This window comes from Plectropomus leopardus, chromosome 11, assembly GCF_026936395.1.
Source record: "Plectropomus leopardus strain MGB_pleo_1.0 chromosome 11, ASM2693639v1, whole genome shotgun sequence".
In the NCBI taxonomy this organism is placed as follows: domain Eukaryota; kingdom Metazoa; phylum Chordata; class Actinopteri; order Perciformes; family Serranidae; genus Plectropomus; species Plectropomus leopardus.
The window spans coordinates 17,649,019-17,673,194 of record NC_142186.1 but is presented as its reverse complement, the minus strand read 5'-3'; the positions used below and the strand labels follow the sequence as shown (position 1 = coordinate 17,673,194).

General features: G+C 40.6%; 2 protein-coding genes across 5 annotated transcripts in view; one reads left to right on the top strand and one right to left on the bottom strand.

The window, feature by feature from the left end:
- LOC121945399 (IgGFc-binding protein) overlaps positions 1-8,749 on the bottom strand; it is a 25,435-nt gene extending 16,686 nt beyond the window's left edge. For both annotated transcript variants that reach the window (XM_088084128.1, XM_088084127.1), the window contains exons 1-10: positions 8,514-8,749; positions 5,204-6,364; positions 4,786-5,120; positions 4,105-4,699; positions 3,025-3,620; positions 2,395-2,941; positions 1,762-2,312; positions 1,130-1,685; positions 727-923; positions 144-282 (exon numbers count right to left, since the gene is read on the bottom strand). In XM_088084128.1, the coding sequence (XP_087940254.1) occupies positions 144-282; positions 727-923; positions 1,130-1,685; positions 1,762-2,312; positions 2,395-2,941; positions 3,025-3,620; positions 4,105-4,699; positions 4,786-5,120; positions 5,204-6,364; positions 8,514-8,556 (4,720 nt within the window). In that variant the 5' untranslated portion in view covers positions 8,557-8,749. The remainder of the gene's footprint in view (positions 1-143; positions 283-726; positions 924-1,129; positions 1,686-1,761; positions 2,313-2,394; positions 2,942-3,024; positions 3,621-4,104; positions 4,700-4,785; positions 5,121-5,203; positions 6,365-8,513) is intronic.
- LOC121945765 (uncharacterized) lies at positions 7,773-24,176 on the top strand. 3 transcript variants are annotated; one of them, XM_042490098.2, is made up of 8 exons: positions 7,773-7,912; positions 16,256-16,316; positions 16,763-16,798; positions 17,721-17,759; positions 18,749-18,808; positions 18,920-18,988; positions 19,200-19,242; positions 20,418-24,176. In XM_042490098.2, the coding sequence occupies exons 2-8, from the start codon at positions 16,265-16,267 to the stop codon at positions 20,461-20,463; spliced, it is 345 nt and encodes a 114-aa protein (XP_042346032.1). In that variant the 5' UTR covers positions 7,773-7,912; positions 16,256-16,264; the 3' UTR covers positions 20,464-24,176. The 3 variants fall into 3 exon arrangements, with proteins under 3 accessions (XP_042346032.1, XP_042346031.1, XP_042346029.1); XM_042490097.2 differs by lacking the exon at positions 7,773-7,912 and adding an exon at positions 11,089-11,253; XM_042490095.2 differs by lacking the exon at positions 7,773-7,912 and adding an exon at positions 12,915-13,073.

Genomic DNA, 24,176 nt, shown 5'->3' with positions numbered 1-24,176 from the left:
TGCAAAACAGACCTGGCAGAAAAACAGTCACATATTAAAAATTGATAATACAAGACAAGTGAGTTTTGCATGGTGCAGCTGAGGGAATAACAGTCAGCCTATGACGAAATATCACCCAACCCAGCAGAACCAGCTGGGCCTACCTTTCCTTGCACAGCCCCAGGTATTGTTAAGGGTGCAGCTCTCTCCCTCGGGGCACGAGTCTGGCTCGCAGCACATGGTGGCAGCGGCAAAGCAGTTACACCGCTCTGAGCATCCCTCAGCCCACGATATCTCCCCGATCTACAGAGAACAGTGAGTCACTGTTAGTGTGCATTACCCAACTGTTCTCTAAAACACAGCACAAACAAACAAGCCAGGAAAACACAAAGGCCTGAGATTTTGTGATTAGTCATGTCATACACAGGTGACGCATATGTACAATTGACTAAGACATTAATGGGTCATGTTTTTAACAGTGCATTGAATAACTAGGGCATGTCACTTGATTAGCTCAACTGTGGCAACATGTTTAACCGCCAGTACAGCAGGGTCACATGTTAATTTGTCACGACAACACACCTTAGTTATTCAGGAAACCAAGAGGTTTTTCAGAAGCAAACAAAGCTGCAATGTTCAGATCAACTTTCTTTCAAGACAGTTTCACCGATTTAAGAAAAATCAAATGAATTGCCAGGATAAAGGGGAAATGTATAGCTGGTTTAAGCTAAATGTGCGGCTACTCACCTCATAGTAGTGCCCATGGTAGAAGCAACCACATTTCTCAGCTTTGACGCAGCCATTCCCACTCTGCATGTATCCAGACTCACACTGACATCCCTCATAACAAGCCCACGGGCAGGGGATATCGGATGAAATACCACAGGACTCGGGGCACGCACTGACACATATATTATAGTGAGATTTTTCAGGGCATGAGAGTGCTGCGGGAGGGAAAAAAGGATTCATATACTGTACAGAGTCCAGCCAGCCTTACATCAGTCTGGCAGCCACACTGTATAGAGCTTGCCAGTGTTCTAAAAGTACAAGAGAAGCATTTGTGCAGACCTGTATGATTTACATGTACTGGCACACCAGAACAGAGTGATGAAACAACACATGTACAAGAGCCAAGATTAATGATACTCACAGCACTTCTCACCCCTCCATGGTTTGACCTTCGCTCCTGCCTCTTGGCATGCAAAAGTGTATGCACTCAAACTGCTGCAAAACAATTCTTCACTCCCATTAGACATACACACATCATTCACACAGTTGTGAAAGAAGGGCTTTGGGTCAACAGTGAAGTGGCATCCACTAAATGGTCCTGAAGGAGTGAGCAGCATGCCACAGAGGTTGTCAGATGCAAATTCAGCTGCTATGGTAGAGTTGCACTCTGAACAGAGGCCGCATTCTGCAGAGCAGTTTGTTCCAGGTGGTGAAAGTGACCAGGATGATGCAAAGCTGGAAGCATCACTTGCAAGGCTGCCATTCAGGCTCTGTTTGTCATCTGTAATAATGGCACTGAAGTTTCCACACAAGCCACACATTTTTCTTTGGGAGGCAGGAATCACTATTTGTATCAGACTAGGCCCTCCATATGTGACAACAACTCCTGTGTCCACAACAACACGAGTGAGCGAGCCGGCGTGTAGTATTGCTGTGTGATTCAGCTTGACAGGAAGACCCCTCAAAACACCATCAATCTGGAAAATTTAAATGTTAAGAGTTACTATTGAGGCATAACATGTAGTTTGCCCTTGTAAATGTGCAGCTGCTTACCTTCACTTTTCCCAAATGCTCCATCTCCAAAGTCATGTTCACCCCATGGACCCTGAGGTGCAGCTGTCCTTGCTGGATAACAGCAGACAGGTCAGACTCCAGCTGGTCACAAACCTGCGATAGAACATAACGGCAGCTTCCCATATTGAAGTCAAAGCTTTGTCCATCATAGCTCCTGAAGTGTCTGCCACCCATGACTGCACATTTAACAGGTTGTGATGCATGACATGCCCTGTGGCCATCTTGAATGGCACATTTTGTCCCGTTTGGACATGTGTGGTTGGTGCACTGCACCTGATTGTTGCCCACACAGACGCAGTGCAGCTGACAGTGCTCATCGGGGTAGAAGTTCTCATGGATTTCATAGTAAACATCATTGTAGATGCAGCCACACTCAGAGTTTGGTACACATTCCCCACTACTGTGGAAAAACCCTGCTTTGCAGAAACAGCCCTCTTTGCATTTCACTGCTAGAAGACTTGGGGTTTCAACACAGTCAGACTTGTGCCTGGAGCACAGGCGATATTCACTGTTAGGAGGGCAGGAGAGATCTGAAGAGGAAAGAGAAAATTCAGTTTCCTTTAAAATGTTTTGTACATTTAACAAAAGTGAGATTTCATCATGGTTACTCACTACAAAAGTTGGAAGCCCTCCATTCATCCACAATAGCTCCCATTTCTTGACATACAGCAACATAGCTGGACAGAATCTGACACAGGGTAGTCTGGTTACTAACACAGAGGTCATGAAGACAGTTATCGTAGAAATCTTGTGGGTCGACTGTTTTATGGCAGCTCTGGAATGCTCCCTCTGTATCCAGTAACCTTGCACAGAAATCTTTCCCCTCATAAAGAGTCCGATCATGTGAACTGCAACCCCAGTTGTTCATAGGTACATCCACACATTCATGTTCACTGCTGATTTGCCAGTGTCTAACAGCCTGAGTCATATCCGATTCATCATCAGGCATCACATCATCTTCTGGATCCTCATTAAAGTTTCCACACAGGCCACAGAGATTTCCAGAAAAGATTCTTGGCATTTGAACAGTCAGGACATCAGAGCTGTAGGTTATGACAACACCAAAGTCAGTCTCTATGCACTTTGAGAGTCCAGTCATGTAGAGCTTTACTTTGCCTTGGCTCAACACAGATGGAAGGCGCAGCAGCAGACCATTTACCTGAAACAAGAAGAGTAATGTTAACACTGCATGTGGAGAGATTTTTTTTTGTCTAGATATACTGTGAAAATAAAGGAACCTACCATAACTCTGTTGCTCCAGTCATTTGACATCTCTATGGAATAACCGGACGTCACCATTTTTACCATTTTGAAGGAAACATTTGTAGCATCTGCCTTGTGGTTCTGGACCTCCACGCCGAAGTCTTCCAGGCCGCCCCAGGTGGGACAGTGAGAAGTGAGTAGATAAGTGCAGTTGCCATACACATCAAACTTACGCCCATCAAAGGTGGTATAATGAGGATCTCCTTTGGCTATGCACACCCCAGGCCCATCCGCGTAACAGCCCACAACTCCATTCAGAAGCTTGCACACTTTTCCATCCTGGCAATGAGACTGAGTGCACATGACTGTTTTGGAGCTAGGCTGGCAGACACATTTCTCCTGGCAGTGTTCGTCAATCCAGAAGTTCTCCTTGGGGTGATAGTAGGCACCTTGGTGAAGACAACCACACTTGCTATCTGGTACACACTTCCCACCACTCAGCAGATATCCCCTGTTGCACTGGCACGACTCCACACAGGGCAGAGTGCAATTACTATGGGCCTCTGGGTCAGCACAGGTAGCAGGGCAAGCAGAACCACAGATCTCATAGTGGCTGTTCAGAGGGCACACCATAGCTGCAAAAGGAACAACATAGTCTTAGCATTTTTTTTTTCCAGCAAACTATGCTATCAAAAGAAGCAGTGGGTAGAATTTAGTAGCATCAAGGAGTAAGGATTGCAGATTGCAAACAACTGAAACTTTTTTTCCTTTGTTAAGGTTTTTACTCGAAGCAGATTATCCACAGAGGTCTGTCTCTAAAACTAATGAACCAAGTTAACAAAACCGGGAAAAACACTGAATAAAGCATCTGTTTTTCCTCTGACATCATCTCATAGGAGCATTAAAACATGAATGGCTCCATCTAGAGCCAGTGTTTGGTTTGTCTGTTCTGGATTACTGTAGAAACATGGCGATCTCAGACGAGGAGCCGCTGCCTAATAGATATAACAGCTCATTCTAAGGTAACAAAAACATGATTGATTTTTTCAGTTGATTACAAACTGAAAGAAACACTTATTATATTAAATATTAAAATAAAATAAAATTCTTAAAACTCACAGCACTTGGCGATGGTTCTCCAATTTTGGACTCTGGCCAAGAGCCTTTGGCAGATGTTGGCATAAGCCGTCAATATCTTGCACATAGCAGAGGCATCTTCATTCATGACACAAAGGGTGTTCACACAGCTACGAACAAATGGCTCAGGATCAACATGCGAATGACAATCTGCAAAAGGTCCATTGCTCCTCTGCAGCAGAGTGCACCCAATCCCAAGGGAATTGCCTCTAATGCCAGGAAATGATTTGGTTTGGCTTTCAGTGCACACTGAACATGAGACACCACCACCGCAATCTTCAATACAGGAGCCTGCGTCACCGTTCAACACCCACGGAAGGGTAAAATCCACCGTCTGGCTCTTTTCAATGCCATTAGAGGAACTGACGTCATCTGAGGAGCTGTCATTAGCATTTCCACACAAGCCGCACAGGAGTCCATACAGCTCAGGGCCGACTTCAACCTGGAGATGGTGTTTCCAGTCGTACTGCAGAGTCAGGCCGAAGGCAGTGTCAAAGACGACGCTGGAGCCACTTGGATAAAAGTTCAGGGTCCCATTTCCAAAAGTGAGGGGCAAGTTCCTTCTCTGTCCATTTATCTATGAGTTAAAAAGCAAGAACAGACAGTGTGAATAAATATACTTGCTACAAAAAGTGTATGTTTGACTCAGTTTAGAACACTCACCCTAACATGATTTTTGTCTTCTTTAACTATGGAGATATCAAAGCCCTGGATGCTTATCTGCACTGTGTGGATGGTGGAGACAGTGGCACTGTTCAAATATGCTTGTGCTATATTAATCTGTAGTTGAACAGAAGCGTTAAAGCCTGGACATGTTGTCTGAACTAAAGTGTAGTTGCAGTTTCCCCGTAGGGCAAAATCTCTTCCATCAAATGTGCGGTAATAAGAGTCACCCCATGCAGAGCATATCTTAGCTCTCAAAGAACAGAGTGGCTTTTTATCTTTGATAGAGCACTTCCTTTTGTGACCACAGTGTATATCTTCACAAGAAGCTGCAGCTGAAATGAAATAAAGAAGGTCAGTATCTACAACCTTTTAACAACATGTATTGCAAAGTCACTCAAATTGTGTTAATGCATACTTTTCTCACACACTGCTGGATATTGTTGTCTGTTCATGGTACTCAGATATTTTCCCACATCTGTGTCTGCATAAAGAGAATTGGGCTCTGCATTATGATGAGGCAGCTGAGCAAAGTTGTGCTTTGGGGAGAATTTAACACCAGACTTTAAATCTCCTGAGCGGTTTCTGTTATCTTGCTGCTCGCTCACATCACCTGAATCAAACATAGGTACAGTCTGGCAGATATCATCAACAGATGGCAGTACTATTAGCGTTGAAGGTCTCTGCTGTGCATTGTCAAGTCTAAAGTAAACAAGTTGAAGAGGACTGTCACTGGTGATGTGGATTTTATCTGAAGTCACAACTGGGATGACCTTCATAACGCCGCCAAACAAAGACTCAGTCTTTCTCTCTGTGCTGGTGGTGATGTCCAGGTCAGAGTTGATTGTCGCCAGTGCCAACAAGAAACTGGAACTCATTTCTGTGTTTACCAAAGGAGGGACAACGTAATCAAAACTCCACTGTGTAACTGGTTTCAGCTCGGAAAATCCATACAAGCAATCCCCGGGTGTGTGTTTGGAGCAGGTAAAACCAACCACTACACCTACAGCTTCTTTGGAGATTAACTCTGAGCCAGAGAGACTGGAGTTGCTCTGGAGGTAAACACTCTGCAGCACCCCTATATGCAGCTTAAGGACACTACCCCTGGGGTGTATATTGCCTTCAAAGAGCACGTCCCCTGAGAGGAAGAGATCTGCTGATGTTGCTTGGTCTGAGCTGGTGATCACCATCTGGCTGACGGCAGTCTGATTAGGGAAGTTAGGAGTAACGGGATAATAGTGGCTCCCCCAAGAAGACACTTCATGAAGGAGGCTGTGGTCACAACCGGTCTGGGTACAGAATGAGGCAAGGACTGTAACGGGCCATACAGACTGCACACTGAGGAGGTAGAAGGAGCGGTCGCTGCTTATTCCCACAGTCAGTGGCAGGTGGATTGTCTTTGACTGGCGGGAAGAGAGGAAAATGTGTTGTACGAAGCTGCTCTCCAGAACCTTCACAGTGACTGAGGTCCAAACACCAGTGGCCGTGATAGTCACTTCATGGCTAACATTTGCTGTTGGGTCATTATGGGGGGGAAACATCATCAGAAACGTCCTTCCAGGACTGGCCATGGTAAGGCCTGCAAGAGAGAACAAAACATTTGATTGATTTTTATTTATTTTTTTAAATAATTAATGGCTCAAATACAGAATCATTAATGGAAAGGATGATATGTTAATGTGAAACTGTATTTCTAACATGGCACCAAGATGTCAGACAAAGAAAACATTCACAGAACACATTCACTATGAAAACCCAACACACAATCCTGAAATCCAAAAACAAAAACACAACAAAAGAAATCAAACCCCCACATCAGGAGGACAGCTGAACTAACTTTCAAATTTCATTCTAAACCTTTCAAGGCTGTGACTGTGGATAATAAACAAAATGCAAAAAATAAAATTAAGATGCACTATCAATGATAATTCGCATCAGAATCGACAGTGAAATTGATGGGCCAAATCACTGAATATAGTACCTGTTAAGACATGGGCGTTATTATCAATACCATTTTCTGTACTGAAAATCTCGGTTGAATGTATATTTTTTTATTTTTGTTTATCCATTTATTTTATTTTTTAAAATTATTTTATTTATATTATTTAAACAAACAGAATAAATTAAATTTGTACATTTTTATTTGAGAATACTAACCCTAACCCGTATTTTTATTTTAAATATATAAAAATGTATTTATTTCATTATTAAAAAGAAAGTAATACATTTAAAAAAAAACATTGTGTAATTAAGAATTCTATTTTATGTAATGAGCATCTCTGCTGAAATATTTTTTGGAATTTATTTGTTACTTATGAATTATTTTAAATATTTTTGTATTTTGTATTTTTATTTTTAAATATTATAAATTAAAATGTACCCTATAAAATGTTTGAAAAAGACAGGCCTACTTGTGCATTAGCCGTTTCACATGCCGATAGTTATATTTACTTGCTTATGTTTATTTACTATGCTGGTAATTTTAGTAATTAATCCATTTGATATTGACAGGGGGAGGATCAGAGGATTTGTGCCAAATGCGTCCGTACACATTTGAAATCACTGTACGAAGCACAACATGCATAATCAATATGATGCTGTATCAATGATGACACAAGATGTTTAACATCAAAGTCAAAAAGCCTTATTCTATGACACTGGAACTTGAATTTGCTGGTACAATTAAAAAACATTTCAGCAGCAGTGCTTTCACAGCAGAGTGACTGTTTCAGTATTATTATTATTATTAAGTTAAGTTACCACATAAATGCAGGAAATGTGCATAGAAAAAAAAGATTTATGAAGATGGACAGCTCTGACAGCAGTTGATTTTATATGGTTAACAGACTTGCACTTTAGTGATTGCATCTGTTGACTATGGAGCACATTGAGCAAGTTTCCCAGTATGCACAGTAAGCCTACTTTTCTAAGAGATAAGACCGGTGGTGTCAGGTTTCAGCAAGCTCAGCAGCCAATGAAGAACATAGTTTCTAGTTCCTGACTGGGTACACCTGTATTAACGTGCACACTCACTCAGGCAGTTTCCATGATAACAAGGATCTTGGTGTGGGAGCAACAACATACCAGCAGTGTATAGAGACAACTCTGAACAACAGCTCCTTTTAATGTAAGTTTACTTTTCAGTTAATATTCTAAATGAGTGTGAGCTTACTTAAAACTACTGTATTATTCCCTCCACGTTGATTTTCTCTTAGCACAAGTGTATACAATACTGTGGGGGTTGTCATTGCAAATAGTAGTAAAAGTTAATATAAAACTAAAGCAAAGGGATCATATTTTAACTCATAGCAAAAGCATTTGGACAAATTGCCGCTGTGGTGTGATCCATTTTTACATACAAAACCTTATAATCAACTACAACTGAAGATTTCTCAAGACCCTAATTCCCTTTAGCAGTGCACAGATTACTATCTTTTGTTGTTGCAAGGGCTGAGACACAGCCATACCCAAGTCATCACTCAAAACTAGACAAACAGTAGGAAGACAGCAGAACTGTTGAGACTTGAGTGCTGCAAGTTAAAAATGACTAACCATAAAGCAAACCTGCTGCAAATATTGAGACAAGGGATTAGGGTAAAAACGGACATTCAGCTGAGCGAAGAAAGCACAAACACGCTGGAAAAACTAGTTAGGTTATACTGTTTGTGCAAATGACGGTTGAAACTAGCATAATCACAAACAACAGCTTGTAAAACCATCTTACTTACCAAGTCCCAAGAGGCACACCTGGAGCAGCTGCACAAACTGCATTACTGCACTGAAACCAGAAAACGTGCATTAATGGAGCAACTATATTGATTATGTTTGGCAACGGATAGTTTTAGGCTTTTTGCATGGCAGGGAAAACAGCAAACATGGAATGATGAGCTAGCAACACACCGCCAGCAGCAACGAGGGAAAGACGGTGAACGGGGCCTATTAGCACACCTGTGCTGGCTGAGCCTGTCAGTCAAAACGCGTGGGCGTCATTATTTGTCAGTTAATTAGGCTGCAACCGCCAGGTGAACCGCATTATCATTACTCCAGGCGTTTCCTGATGTGTTTCACTTAAAAGTTCGGATGCCATTTTTGCATGTGCAGTTCAAATAAAAATAATCACCAATCATAGCTCAATTTTATTAGAAATTGTGACCTTATTTGTAGTGGTGTAGGAAGTTTTCGGTTCCTTAAAAGTAGGCTACAATTAGGTCTACCACACTGTTAAATACTTAAAGTCCGGTATTCAAAATCTTACTCAAGTAAGAGTATATCTGAGAAATGTACTTAAAGTACTAGTTGTGCATTGAAATGTTAACAGTCAGTGTTTTAAGATGATATACTATATCTGATGTTTTTTAATTAATGTTACTAATGTGTATGTGGCATTTAAATGCTTAAGTTTGTGTCAGCTTTAACTCCTTTACACTGGTTGATATTTTAATCTATAAAAATGCATCATATAATATAAGATTACCATATGTTTGTAGTGTGTGTGTGTGTGTGTGTGTGTGTCCTACAAACAAAAATCTCAGATCAGGGGATTTGGAAGTTTTGATGACTGAGTCCCATTTTAGGGTGGCAGCACATGATTGAGGGATGCACAGACAAAAAGTGCACACACTATGCTTTATTTATTTATTTATTTGTTTGTTTTACAACATGTTGTAGGGGGATATTTTTTAATGCCTTTTTACTGTGCTACTGCACTCATTTTATGACCTTTTTTATGGTGCTTTTATGTTAAACTATCACTTTTATAACAAATATTGGGTAAAGTGTCCCCTCAATATATATTACAATTGCTGACTAGCATAGGCTATATCTAAAAAGTCTGTTTTCAGTGTTGTGATGATACATCTTCTAGCTGATGCCAGAGGGTTTTGAAGATGGATAATTTTCTTAACACCTAAAGAAACACTTTATCCTTCATTTTATCACTAAAACTCAAAATCTGCACATTTGGAGATGCATGGTTTTAGTTGGACAGGAAGGGGATGAAACATTGTCATCAAAAAGTTACTAAAGCTGTAAGACAAAGGTAGCTGAGCAAAAAGTACAATACAAATACAATTTGTCTCTAAGATACAGTACAGTAGATGCATAAAATATCACAAAAATGGAAATACTCAAATAGAGTAGTGGTTTCTCTAATTTTTAGTAGCCAATGCAGCGCAGCACCAAATGACTCAGCTGATAGAGCGGGCACCCTGTGTACAGAGGCGTCCTCACCGCAGCTGCTGCAGGTCTGACCCCAACCTGCAGCCCTTTGCTGCATGTCATCCTCTCTCTCTGCCCCTTTCACGATTAAGCTATCCTATAAAAATAAAAGAGGTGAAAAAAAACTTTAAAAAAGTAGCCAGTACAGTAATAAAGCAAATGCACTTAGGCATATTTCACCACTACTTATTTTGCATCAGGTTTGAAAAGGCAAATGTTGAAATGTAAAAGGTTACAGATTACCAGTGTCCCTGTTAAAATGTACGTCTAGAAGTGATGCAGCTGTTTCAATAGTGTAATCACAGAAGTGAAACTTGGACCTGAGTCAGACATGTGTAACAAATTTCAAAACTTTAGTTTTGACTTGACAAAATCAAAAAGACTTTACTTGAACATGAGCCTTTTGACATGAAAATGCTTGATTGTTTGCTGGTCAAAAGTCACAGACTTTGTAAAGTCACAAGTTTTGTAAATTTGATACATTGATTCTCTAAATTTGGGGAAGAGTGTGTTGTGACTTGTTTAAGACTTGAAACTCAAGTTTAGGACTTGGGATGTGACTTAAGACTTGATAGTCTTGACTCAGGTATTGACTTAGCACTTGCCTGACTTGATTTGGAACTTGACTTGGGACTTCACTTGTGCTTGTCAGTCTTGACTTGAAACTTGACTTAAGACATGACTTGGGACTTGCCTTCTTGACTTGGAACTTTCCCATCTTGTCTTGGGACTTGGGGCATGCCTTTATTGACTTGGAACTTGACCTTGAACTTTACCTAGGACTTGACTTGGGATTTGCCTGTTTTGACTGGGAACTTAACTCTGAACTTTGATTGGGACTTGGCTTGCACTCGTCAGTCTTGACTTGGGACTTGGGTGCAAAGACTTGAGATCTGCACAACACTAACTTGGAACCACCTCGGCTGTCTGGCGTACGGCAGTATCTTACCTCAGAGTTGTTTCTGTGCTGTGAACATGCTGAACGCTTCGCTGCATGTTAACCTCAACTGTCAGTTCTCAGGAAACTGCTCATGACAGCAGTCCAGAGACACAGGCTCGCTGAGGTATTTTCCACTGATGTAAAAACTTGACTGAGAGACAAACGTTGAGGGCCATTTTGGTGATATATGAGGTGGCTGTGAATCCCCTTGTATGTAAACTTAAAGCCCACACAGCAGCAGACAGAAACTTTTCCCGTCGAGTCGGCTGGCACTGCAGTGGCTCATCTCATCGGCTGATGTAACAGCTATGGTGAGTGCATCAAATTTCACAGCAGTGACGAGAAAAGTCACAGATAGATAGGATTTTAAAAACTTAATTTCCACAAATGATGTGCAAGTTTTGCAATAGAACTATCCTTCTCTAGTTCTCATAGGTCAGTGCTCGTTGTAAATGTTTTCAGTATGCTGTAATGTAATAATATATAAATACTGATCAGGGAGTTGGAGTGCTGAAACTCCAGAAGAAGACAAGAAGACCACGAGCAACAAAAGAAATTACCCCAAAATGAGCAAGAAATGAGCACAAGTACACAAGTACAAGAAATTTTTCCTGAAAACTATTTTAAATCAAAGAAAGACACTAAAAACAAAAACAAAGAAAAGACCTTTGAAAAAGTGCTAAAAGATTGTAATAATTTTGTAACACCATTTTAAATATGTAATGTGAATATGAAAATATAATATAGTTTTTCAATTTTCAGTTTTGCAATTTGTGGAACATTTCCTGCCATGTTGCTAATTGCCTTTTTCCCATGTTTTTGAATGAATGTTTTAAAACTTGTAAAAGGCATCTGAGAGCACCACAAGAAAAGTGACGTTGCTCCAGATTTTAAAGGGTTAAACAATATGTGCATTCAAAACCCTACTTAAGTAAAAGTAAGAAGTATTGTCACTACGTTGTAATTAAAGTATCACAGGTCAGTGAACTGCTTTTGCAATAAAATGCCCCTTGTGACCACAATAATAATAAATATATATTTCATTTATGGTTCATCAAATAATGTGTAAAAGTATGTTTTTTTTGTCAAAAGTGCTGGACCAACGTGCACAAATACTGTAACTTTTTTTTTCCTCCATAAGTTTTCCCAAGTTCAAGTTGTTTATCACCTCACTTGTATATTTCTGACTGCAACTCACAGAGAGCTCCAAACAACAGCACTTCTGTTTGTTACAGTGAGTCAGTGTGAAAACAACTTCACCCATTCAAATGTTCCTTCCATTAAGGAAGCAGGTAACAGAAGGTGAGGGTATTATAAATTTAAGAAAACTGACTTGGCACACTGCTTCACCCTTTTTCTCACTTCCTGTGTGTATAAGATTGTAATGCCATTCACACAGTGTGCTCATGAGCAAACGTTTTGACCGGCTGTATTAGTCTGCAAACAAATAACATGTGTTGTTCTGCTGTTGTTAATCAAGCTGCTTGCCCAGGGAGTGTCAGAGGTGAAGCAGGGGCAACAAATATTTGTTGAACCCTTTGCATCTCCTCTTTTCAGAGCATTTTTTAGTGCATTTTGTGCTTCTTGGAGGAGTGATGAGGCTGCACCTCAGAAGAGATCGGGCTGTGAACAAACCCTCAATGTGACTGGGATAGCTAGGTCTTGTGATAGTGTTGTTAACAAAACAAAGACAAAACAGCTTTGTCTCCATCTGATAAAATAAACCTGAGGTGTACGTGCCCAGAATCCTGTTTGCCCTGAGTCGGGTTGATGCCGTTTTGGTCACGGTAGAGGTGGAAAATGCCAATATTTTGGTGTAACGGTAGAATTATATCAGCTCATTCTTGTGTGTGTTGTTCACAGGTTTTCTATTTTAGTACACACACAACCTGAGAGAGAGAGAGAGAGAGAGAGAGAGAGCGAGAGAGAGGAAGGCAAATACAGGATATGTGTCTCAGAGTCGGCTGTCCTTGTCACACACACTCTCATATCCTCTCAGTTGTTTTACTGTCGGCCTAATGCTCAACAAGTCACCCACAAGCCATTTGTATTGGAAGTGACTACTTAGTTGCCAGACTCATTTTTTTTTTCGGGGTTGGATTGCTCAATGGTTTGCATGGCACCACTTGAGGTATTGTGAGTTTTGCTTTATTTTTATTTTGTCATTAGTTTCCTTGTTGTTTGCGGTCCAGTGGCATAGCAGGAGTTGTGTTATGTTATAGCGAAAAAAAGGAATTTGCATCAACCTCACTTATATAAACAGCTCCTGTAGAGATGGCAGAGTTGAGTAAACATTTCAATAAGAATATTTTCTCTCTTCACTGAACCAGAGTAAGCTACTGCTTTTGTAAAATTGAATGGCAATGAATAACAAGTGATATGGGTGCTTTTTTCCCTCTTTCTCGCTCACTCTTTTTTCTTGTTGTGGGCTTATTGGGTTTTTTTTAGAGCAAGTCTGTTTTAGTGTTGACACATCTTCACATAATCAAAGTTTTTCTTCGCCATCTTCTGTCTTCTTTCCTCATATTTTCTTTTTAGTTGTATTTGTTTTTCTATGAACTCTCCGGGCCACAGCAATTCTAATATCTTTGCACGTTAACGATTGCTATCACTGGTGTCAAAGTCTTGTCAGTGATGCACAGTGTTTGAGCAGAGGGCTGTTATCAGTGCCAGCAGATAAGAAAGAGATAGTTTGTGTCTCTGCATGTAGTTCTGTGTATGTGCAGGTGGTAAACTTGTGTTTCTGTGTGTATGTTGTTGATTTAGTGTGTACTGGGTGGGTTGGGAGGAGTGGAAAGTGTTCATCATTCAAAATTAAACCTGGTAAACAAGATTTAGGTGTTCTGTGGGCTGGGCTGGACAGACAGGTATGAGGTTTGGGGTTAATCCTGTCAGTGAAGAACCGCATCGGCGAGAATGGAACAAAAACAAGACAAATTCACCCTTCAGTAGCAGTAAAGTACATACCTTTTTTGCAGTACTTCACTTCAGTTTTGTGATTTCAGCATTTACCCTCTATGATCTTGGCATCTCTAGCCAGCAGTCAGATGGTATGTCTGCTTTGTAAACAAGCCACTGGTTATTATATGTTGCAAATTGGGTCTGGTATTAAAGAGCAAATTCAATCAGCATTCAAATGTACAAGAATATATTACCCAATTTGAAAAATAATACAGGCGTCAGGAGCCATTTTGATACAGAGGCAGTGGACTGGGTTGATAAATATTTCCAAATTGGATCAGCTTATTATTTCACCCAAAGCGACTCTGAAAAGCAAATTGGATACAGAGGGGGATTTTATTTGCAGCTTCTTAGGTTGTTTGCGTTTGGAGATTTACTGCAGCTATTCAAGAGGCCAGAACAGCCCCCACTACGCTCCCCTGCAATCAGCCTCAGTCGTGTGATTAACATCTTTTTCCTATATAGTCAACCAAAATAGTCCTTAATGCTGTTCTGCTAATTTAGCATGAAGATAATCTTGTTGCAGACTTGGCTGTCCTGGGCCCTACAGGGTGGACATTTGTCTCACATGAAAGTTTCTAGACATCAACTACCATGGCAGCATTTATAGATGAGATTACAGTTCATGGCCATATTCCTGATGCCAAGGTTTTCATAAAACTGTCAAAAACAATACTGAGAGAAAGAAATGATGTCTCCAGTCTTAACCCTTTCAAACCTGAGGAAAGGGGCAGGATTTCTTTCAGTAATATGGGAAGAAGGCAGTGAGCAGCTTAAGAAGCAATGACGCAAAAATTAAAAAGAAATTATTTACAATGAGAAAGAAAGAAAACTTGCTGAAAAAGTAGAAAAAGAAACAAGGCAATTACTTGAAAGTGGCTTAAACAATCTGTAAAATAATTTTAATTATACAATAACAATAATTAGAAATAAGAAAAATAAGAAATAAGAACATTTTCTAGACATTTTTCCCAAGCTTTTTAAGTTGCCAAGTTGCTCAACGCCTTGTCCCCACATGTTTTCGAGATAAAGCAAACCAATCTGCACAGGGTTCAAAGGCTTAAATATTTGTGAAGTACATCTGAATGCAGCACAAAAAAAGCCATGTCCATCCAGGTTCCAAAGGGTTAAGGCCCATGCCTCTTTCCTTTACACTTCCATTCACCAAATATGGTAAACCGAATGTACTCGCCATATGGTGAGCATAATCCACTTCCTTATATTGTAGTAAGGAGTAGGAAGCAGTAAGCTGGTGTTTGCTGCTGTCCCTCAGAGCCCAGTTTAATAATCTAAACCTTAACAATTCAGGTCACCTCCGTTCTTTCCTCATAGTCATTAACTATGGAGGAAACAAGGACACAATGGGTATGGCTAACAATGAAAGAGGCACCTACAGTATAACATTTGGCACAAAGGTCAGTGGGAGAGTTCGCTCTGTGCACAGTATCAAACATTGCATGACTTTTAGTTCCTGATCCCATGCCAGCCTCCACGGCTAAATCTGACCAATAAGGCTTCATCCGGGAGCTCAACTGGAAGAGAGGTCATTCCCATGTTTTTCCCATTTTAAAAATAAAACCATTCATATTGTGTTGACTACAGCTGGAGGCTTTGTTTGGAGGGCTAACAACATCTGCGTTTCACATCTACGCAGTGGTGATGGCAAGCGGAGGTAGAGTTTGTTTTGGGCCCTTTGCCAGGAGGAAGCTGTGTGATTTTTCCTTAAGAACAACAATACACCAAAAAAGAGATCATAGTCTATTTCTGTGATAAAATAAAGCTGACGAATAAGTATGTGTTTGAGTGAAACTGAGCTCTTTTCCAGTAAGAATGACAAGAATATTGCTTAGTGGGATATAATAAACAATAAAAAAAAAATCATTTTTGTCTTGTCAGGGGACGTCATCGGACACTTTTTTGTTGCTCAACACCTGGCTCAGCACCCGGGCTTTGCAAAGGGAGGGGAAAATGTTGAATAGACACTTGTTGACAGCTGACTGTGACAGAAATCTCAGAGCAGGTTTTTTTTCGCTGAGCACTATGGGAAATAAGGCTCTCATTCAGTAACCCTCTCACTGCCTCCACCTCAGATTACAATCTGGATTTGCATGCATACTTTAAAAAACAGTTAAAACAGTGCAAGGACTTGTTGGCTCGGAAATTCGTAGTTTTCCACTGACTAGCAGTATGTGATCCTGAAACTCAAAGTACCGCACAAGACCCCAATAATAGACAGCACTGCTGCTTTCCATCTCATCCTATCTCTCAACCAAAACACCAAGATTCCACGCACATCAATGGCTGAATATTAATAGCAGATATTTTTATCTGGGTTTCTTTTCCCCCCTGCAGCATTTGAAGATGATGCGATTGCTGTTCCTGTGTCTGCTGCTGCTGCTGCCAGCTGCTACTGGTACGTTCTCATCTCTGTGACGCTTGCAGGTGATAAACATCTAATCAGGGTCTATGCATCCCTGCGCCGGCATGTTTTCCTCACCTACCTTTGTATGTGCACTGTCTGTGCAGATTAATGTATGCACTTACTTTTGAATTATACAGCCACCTAAAGGTGCTGCACATATGCACATATAAGAATAACTTTAAAGAAAACATGCTCAGTGAAATTAGCCACAATATTCTTCATGCTTTACTTTCTTGGAATAGAAGATGCCAAAAAAGAACAGCAGCTTGACTCCACAGTAAAACAAGTATCTCATTAAACTCACTGAAACCCAAATACTTTCTGTGAGATACAGTCCTATGAATGTAGCAGTATTCTGCAATGTATATTAACATTTAATTTCATTAAAAAATTATAGTGAGTACTATAAAGTAGTCTAACTCTTACTGTTTTTGCAGCTGTTTCAGATGACCTTGAAGGATCGACTGATGACGGTATGTGATCCATCTTTATCTGTAAAATAAAAAAAAAGCAGGGACACTTATGAGTCTTTTAATCAGCTGGGCATAGTTGCTGTTGTGCCATCCAATTAGTTATGAAAAAAATGTAAGTTCTTGCTTGAAATCAGTTTAGAGAAACAAATAGATACATTTGATTTAAATAAAGCATTGAGTGATCACACTCATATGCAATAACGTGGAAAATGTTTTGTTAATTTGTTTTGAAAGGAATTATCATACTCTAATTGCATTCTCAGCTCTTTTTTGCATGTTTTTACATGTTTCATTGTACTGTCGCGAGTCCTTGTTTGACTTCAGGTAAGCTTAGTGGGTCCTTTAGGTCATGTATGAAGAAATTAGCTAAGGGGTCAAGGGTCACATGAATTAGTTTCATGTCAAACAGAATAACTAAAAATCATATGCATAATGCAATGTGCAGGACAACAGGGAAAAAATCTTGAAATTCTCAACAATCTCCACATTTCTACTCACTTTACACAAGTAAACAACAGAGCTACATGGTTTTGTGTGACTAACTCAAAAGTCCCATCTGTCACTTGATGGTTTTGCTTCCTCATTTACAGTGCTGTTATCTAACCCCACAGTTTAGGCCACTTGTTTATGGGTGTGGTTTCTTTTTTTTCACTCCACAATTTAGATGGGTTTTGGTTTTCTCTGCACAATATTGATTCTTGCTTTTAGTTTTCATTTTTTTCCCTTCTCTCTCTCAGACCTTTTGGTCCTAAACTGACATCATAAAACCATCAATCAATAGTGTTACTAAAAGATTAAAAGTGTTGTCTATATCCTGACGACTGCAAAGTGGAAAAACCTTTATTATTTGAAAGTACTCACACTGAGAAGCTTGCATTTCTGAACTGTCTGTACAAGTATCTGATTTCTCTTCACTTCACAGGTCTGGAGGATGATGATGAGGACTTACATTCACAAGACGGTGAGTTTATTACTTCAGTACCCAAGACTGGATTGGAGGGCAGTAAGCTTTTTTGGTTTCTCCTGCATCACACTCGCAAACACTGTGATGGCAGCCGCCCAGAGGAGAGTGTGTGAAGGTTATGGCCTCTGTGATTATTGTCAGTAAGTCAGCATTGTGTATAGGGTGCTCTATTCCAGTGAAACGTGTGGGGCTGTTGCCCCTGTTGGCTTTCCCTCCTCCCAACCATTAAGCCTTGAATGGAATCAATTAGCTCCCTGGAGGGGCCCTGTGGATTCTGCCGAAAGGCCAACGAAAACGTCGACATCTCCGCCATCCTGCTGGTCAGCTAATCAACATTGGCATTCTCATTCTCTCTCTATGCCTCTTTCCATCACTCCTCATCTTCGCTTTGATGGACATTTGATGGAATTACAGATCTGCTTAGAACGGGGCAGCCAGATCTTGGAGTGCAACCACTCTGCGAAAAAAAAAAAAGAAGCTGCACATATACGTAACAGGCTACTGCGCTGATTTTCAGCCACCTTTGCATCATAACAATGTGGGTAGTAAACAAACTGCGGTAAACTTCCCTCCATCTTACGGGCGCCCAGATCTCCCCGCTAATCTCTCAGATCAAACTGAGAGAGATTTGAGCTGGCTCTGGGTCTGTTGCTCGAACTAAAGACTGTATTTTCGCATTCAGCGCGGACACAAAAAGTATGAAAGCAGTTAGAGAGAAACCTGCCCTTCTCTCTCACTCAAACTCAGATCAAAAACAGTAAAACAGGGCTGAAGAATCTGTTAATGCATTGACTGTCTCTTGCCTAAAATGTCTTTAGAATTTATTTGTCACCTCAAATGTTTTCAGAATCATATTTTAGGTTATTGTTTAACTTCAGTTCAGTACTGTTTGTTACTAGACAGCCAACATACTGTTTATCGTCCAGTGTGTCGCAGTATATTCTGGTAATTGTTAACTGTTCGCTTCTTCTCTTTGCCACCTACAGTGAGTCCAGAGCTTGGGAACTCAGCTGCAGATAAAACTACAGGTGTAGAAAAAACAGAAGGTGAGAAAAGTATTTGAATTATAATTAGTGACATACCATAAATGTATTAAAGTGTTTAATATGAGGGATTCATGCAGCTTATTAATAACCAACTTTCTTTTTCTCTTTTAGATCAGTTCACCCTGATTGTCATTGTCGTAGCTGTGGCCGTGTTAGCTCTTTCCATTGCTGCGATAGTGAGTAAGTATCCTGGTTTTTTTTTTCTGACATATAATGAAGTGAAATGTGAAATAGGGCCTGTTTCATTCCCACAGTTGACAAATGCGCTGCTGTAGAGCCCTTCAGTGGAATCTCTGTAGTCCCAGTGCGCCCTGTAAAGCTGTTAATACCTTAGCAAATATGAACTTTTCTCTTGCGTAGCCATGACCTTTTCCATTTTTCTTTCTTGCAGCCGTAATGTTAGTAAGACGCCACATGCACAATCGGCAGCAAGGGTAAGGTCAAATTTCTCCACTTTCAAAGTTGATATTTGAGAGTTGCATGTTCCACTTTACGCTAAGTTGGCCTGCAGGTGACAGAACCAGTCTGGTGGGTAACAGCTTCTCTGCTGCCTTGCCAATGAACCCTACTTCATCTGATTCATCAGCATCAAAACCGGAGAAAAGCACTTGGGTGGTGAAACATAACCAGCATCCACCCATCTGAGCCCGTCTGGACTTGTACAGCAATTAGTGTCACAGCCTGAGGCCCTCGGCTGCCACCACTGAACACTCCCCACCTTTAACCCTTCCCATATTAGCCTTCAAATAATAGCCTTAAGACAGTGCTGCTGGGTCTGTATGACCGAATGGGGCAGGACCTAACCTGTTCCAAAGCTTACCTCATGAACTTCTGAGTTAGACAACTACACAGATATAGAACAATCCCGTAAACATGATCTCAGTGTCATGACAACAATCTGCCAACAACACTTGGACAGCAGAACAGCCTAAACCAGTTATACAGAGAGACACGCTGTCTTCACTATTCGCTTCCTGTCTATACTTTGCTTATTTAATCGCAGGGAGCTCTAGGAAGGCACTCTGCAGAGTAATCAGTTTCTTTTGTTCTGGGGTGCAGTAATACATGACCTGCAGGTCGGGTCAGAGAGGTAGCGGAGTTCGAGTTAGTCTCCACAGATCTCCAAGTAGCAGGAGAACTATCATTGTGGAGCAAAGACCCAAGACAATCTGCAAGGGTTAAATTCCTCCGCCGGATTACTGGCTGCCTCCTGGGGCTGCAGTCAGCTCTGGCAGTGTTTGGTGCTGACTGATCGCTCTGCTGAAAAGAGGCTTAATCACACAGCAACCTCTGGCTTGTTGGATCAACAGTGCCTTGCCAGGTTTATAAGTCCCACCTGGGGATGAGCTGTGTTTTGAGGTGGTGCAGTCACCGTGCACCTGTCAGAGCCCTGCAGCATGAGGCAGACGTGTCATTTCCTGAATTCAGACATGCGGGGATGTTTCTTGTGTCTTTCTGCTAACAAACTGAGAAAAGAAGCTAAAAATATCTTGAAGATGACATACTTTTGCTCTTGCCCTGTCTCCCCTCAACCCCCTTCCTCCACCCCCACTTTCCCTGTATTATTCCCTTCCTGTGGCCTGTCCTCCCTCTCTCTCTCTCTCTTCAGGATCTACTCCGTGCCGACAGAGCAGGACAAGAAAGGAGCCGTCTAGTTCCTGGTGGAGTAGCAGTCTTGTAACAATCAGACGAGAGAGGAGCAATGCACGTGGCTATGTCATCTCCTACTCTTTGACTCAGGACAGTTACTTTGCACAACAGCCTGCTTCTCACTCGTCAGTTCATTGCTCGCTCCTACATAAACTCCTATCAATACATATGCAATATGTGGCTCTTTCATGTTGTACACTTTTGTCTTTGTCCCAGCCGTTTAAACTCCACATACACGCAATTTAGCCAGGGACATTTGGAGCACATTCAAACCTTCTAATTGGATTCTATTTGAGGAATCCAAATCAAAGCCAGTGAATGTGGCTTAAAGCTTCTTTTGTTAAAAGGAATGATTTAGCACAGCCAGAGCCCCCCCCCCCCTTTTTTTTTTTACTACCTGAAACAAGAAATTATTCCCACCAGCTATGCAGTGAAACTGTATTTGCGTTTGATTGGTGCATGTGGAACAGACCTGTCTGTGTGAAATGGTCGATGAGTGAGACAAGCCATGCTAATCCACACTAAGCCAGCCCAGTGCTCACTTCATTCTCCCATTCACATGTCTGACACCTTCTGTTCCTGGCCCATTAGGAATGACAGGAGGCAGTGCAATAGGAAGATAAAAACCTGCCCCCCACCCCTCTTCTCAACCTCAGTTTAAAAAAAACAAAAACAAAACAGAAAAAAACAGAAGTGAAAACAGCCAGTGTGAACGTCTTCTTACAAGGCAGCACATTAATCGACCGCCATGAATGATGTTTTCTTTCCCCCCCTCTCTGTTTCGTTTTGAAAGGCTTTCACTTTAGTCCTGCAGATTGTAAATACAGTGGCTCTCTGAATGCTGCAGAGAGTTAGATTAATGCCTCACACTGGTAGAAAGAAACTGGGTGTGAGGGAGGGATAAAATCTCACGAATCAAATAAAGTGTTGGGGATGATTGGGGAAAATACCAACAATGCTTTTGTTTCATTCATAGGATAGAGTGATGGCTTCTCTGTTTTCATTTAAATGGAAATCAATCATGCTCGGTGAATGAAAGCTTTCTATCCAAGAACCCGAGGCACTGGTTGCCTTATTTGTTCCAATATAAAGAAAGGAAATTTCTGTGGCAAAGGTTAAAGGGGAATGGGACGTCCTCCTGTTCGACATGACAGTATTTCAGTTTTGGCTTTAAGTAAGCAACACTGAGAATGACTACACAGGGTTAAACACTGGATTTGTCAAAGCAGGATCTCTCTTTGCTCTTCTACTAAATCTTGCAGCTAATCTCACCACTGGGGACAGGGCTCAGCTGCAGTCCACTCAGACTTGAGCAAAAACAATTGTGGAGTCATGTCCTCTGCAGGGTGAACGGTGGCTAAAGGTCTGTGCTGAAGCACCGTCTTAAAAATGACGCATCCCAGTTTTTATTTAACAAACGAATTGGCCGATGTGATAATTGTTTGTGCATTTGTTTTAGTCTTCGTATTTGAGCGCTGTGTGCACAGTTTGTGTCGTTTCTCGAAAGCGTAGCATTGCCCAATAAGCCTTCAATATCTGTCAGCATTTCAAAGGGAGGACAATTGGACGAAAATTGCAGTACAAAACATTTCAGTTTTTTTTTTTATGTCTTTGTTGTCATATTTACTCACATTCACTATTTTTGTTGGACAAACAAACCACAATGACAACATTTGAGCAGAGGATTCTCTTTGAATGTTTGAATGTATAAAGCAAACAGACTTGTGCAAAAACTCAAAGAGAAATGCAGTATTTGGTCCAGCCTGCTCCACGCATGATGTGTCCAAACTCTGCTCAGTTATTCCCTCTTATAAAGCCTCTCTGCTGTGACACTACTCATGCAAATGTAATGCAGATACTGAGCTTTTGTTTCTCACTCAGCGGGATATATGTGGAAAAGGTTACGCTTTTTAAACTATAAAAAAAAAAAAAGGTGTGTTAAAAAAAAGGTATTTTTGGTGTGCGCAGGCCAACGTAAAGTGTCCCTGAGAACTCAGTGCACTACAACTTAAAGAGAAAGTTCATCCCAAAATCAAAGAATACATTTTTTTCTTTTGACCTATACTGCTCTTTATCAGTCTAGATTGTTTTGGCGTGTGTTGCTCAGTGTTGGAGATATTGGCTGTAGAGATGTCAAATATAATGGAACTAGACAGCCCCCCTCAGTTTAAAAAAAAAAATTGAAAAACTCAACATCGATGGGAATTTTTGTCTGTTTTTTTAGGGATCATAAGCCAATCACTCAAGATAATTCACAGACCTTGTTGTGAACTCGTTTATGAAGGAACTATTTTCTCTCTGCCAGAATACACCCGCCAACCACATCACGGCACAGAGGGAAGTGTTCGTCTACTGCTAGCTCACCAAGCACCGTTACAGTCCAGCCGATTACAACGCCATTAATGTTTATATGTCACGCTGTCACCAGCACAAGCCTTTCATCCATGAGCAGTCCACACCTCGTTCTGTGCAGTGATGAGGTTTGCAGGTGTAGCTGGATAGAAAGAAATAGTTCCAACATGAAACTACTCACAACACGGTCCATGGATTATCTTGAGCAACCAGGTCATGATCTCTGGAAAGAGATCACTTATGAGCTTTGTATTTTTGGTGCTTTGAGCACCAAACATCAAGTGCCATCTAGTTCAATCATATTCAAGAGAAGGCAGACATCTCTAAAGCTCATTTCCCAAACACTCGGCAACTCACACCAAAACAATCTAAAATAACAAACAGCACCCAAGGTCAGAGGAAAAAATATGTAATTTTACTTTTTGGGTGAAGTTGCAAAGAGACATAACAAGCAAATGATGAAATTCTCAATGTGACAACACATGAGCAGCATTTTGGAAAAAAGCTCCAAATACTGGAAAAACAACCAAATGCACACAACAGAGCCAAATACAAAAAATGTGCTACAAATACATGCAAGTTCTCTAAGATTTGCAGCATTCCTGTACTTGTTTGTGCTTTCTGTGTGCGTAGTGTGCTAAGTTATTTGGTTGTTTTCTCACTTTGCCATGTTCTTTTCTTTTTTTTTCTTTTAAATGTACAAGATGTTTTCTCCGTTTACTTGTTTTGTCTAGTTGCATACTTTTTCTAGAGCTGCAGTAACTTGAGCTTTCAGGGACCATGTGCTAAAAGCATTTTCTCACCTAATGCAGTTATACTAGCTTTTGATATATATATATATATAATATATTGTATGTATTTACAGATTTACTGACTTATATATGTCTCTTTTTGGAAAAAATATTGTATTTGGCTAAATGGTCTTTTTATATTCTTGTTTTTGAGGGGCAATTCTTATCTATATTGTTCATTTATACATTTTGTGTGAAAAAGAAAAAAGCTGTAGTGTAGGATTCAGTTATTTGCCAAAAACTTTTATGTAAAATATTTGTATTTTAGTGTCATATTGTAGCAAAAGAGTTTAAATTTGAACTCAGTCATATCCAGATTAACCCATACTGTATGTAATATTTGTGCCAGGGGCATTGACATTTTTTTCATTGTATAATTATTTACAAAGTATAAAATACAAAACCCTCTATCTCACAAGAAAACAATTGCAGCCAGTGATTGTATATCATGAATCAAATCTTTTTGCACATCTGCTCTCTCTAATTTTGTTCTGATACATTTAGAACAGTGAATACTACTGTTTATTATGTAAAGCCCTGTGTTGATTTTGACATTAAATCTGTTATAAAATGTG

Excerpts from the sequence above, each read along its gene's own strand:
- LOC121945765 (XM_042490095.2), top strand. The coding sequence starts at position 13,050 with ATGGTTTGCATGGCACCACTTGAG. Across the intron at positions 16,317-16,762 it reads GCTGCTGCCAGCTGCTACTG|CTGTTTCAGATGACCTTGAA; the intron begins GTACGTTCTCAT and ends CTGTTTTTGCAG. Across the intron at positions 17,760-18,748 it reads GGACTTACATTCACAAGACG|TGAGTCCAGAGCTTGGGAAC; the intron begins GTGAGTTTATTA and ends TGCCACCTACAG.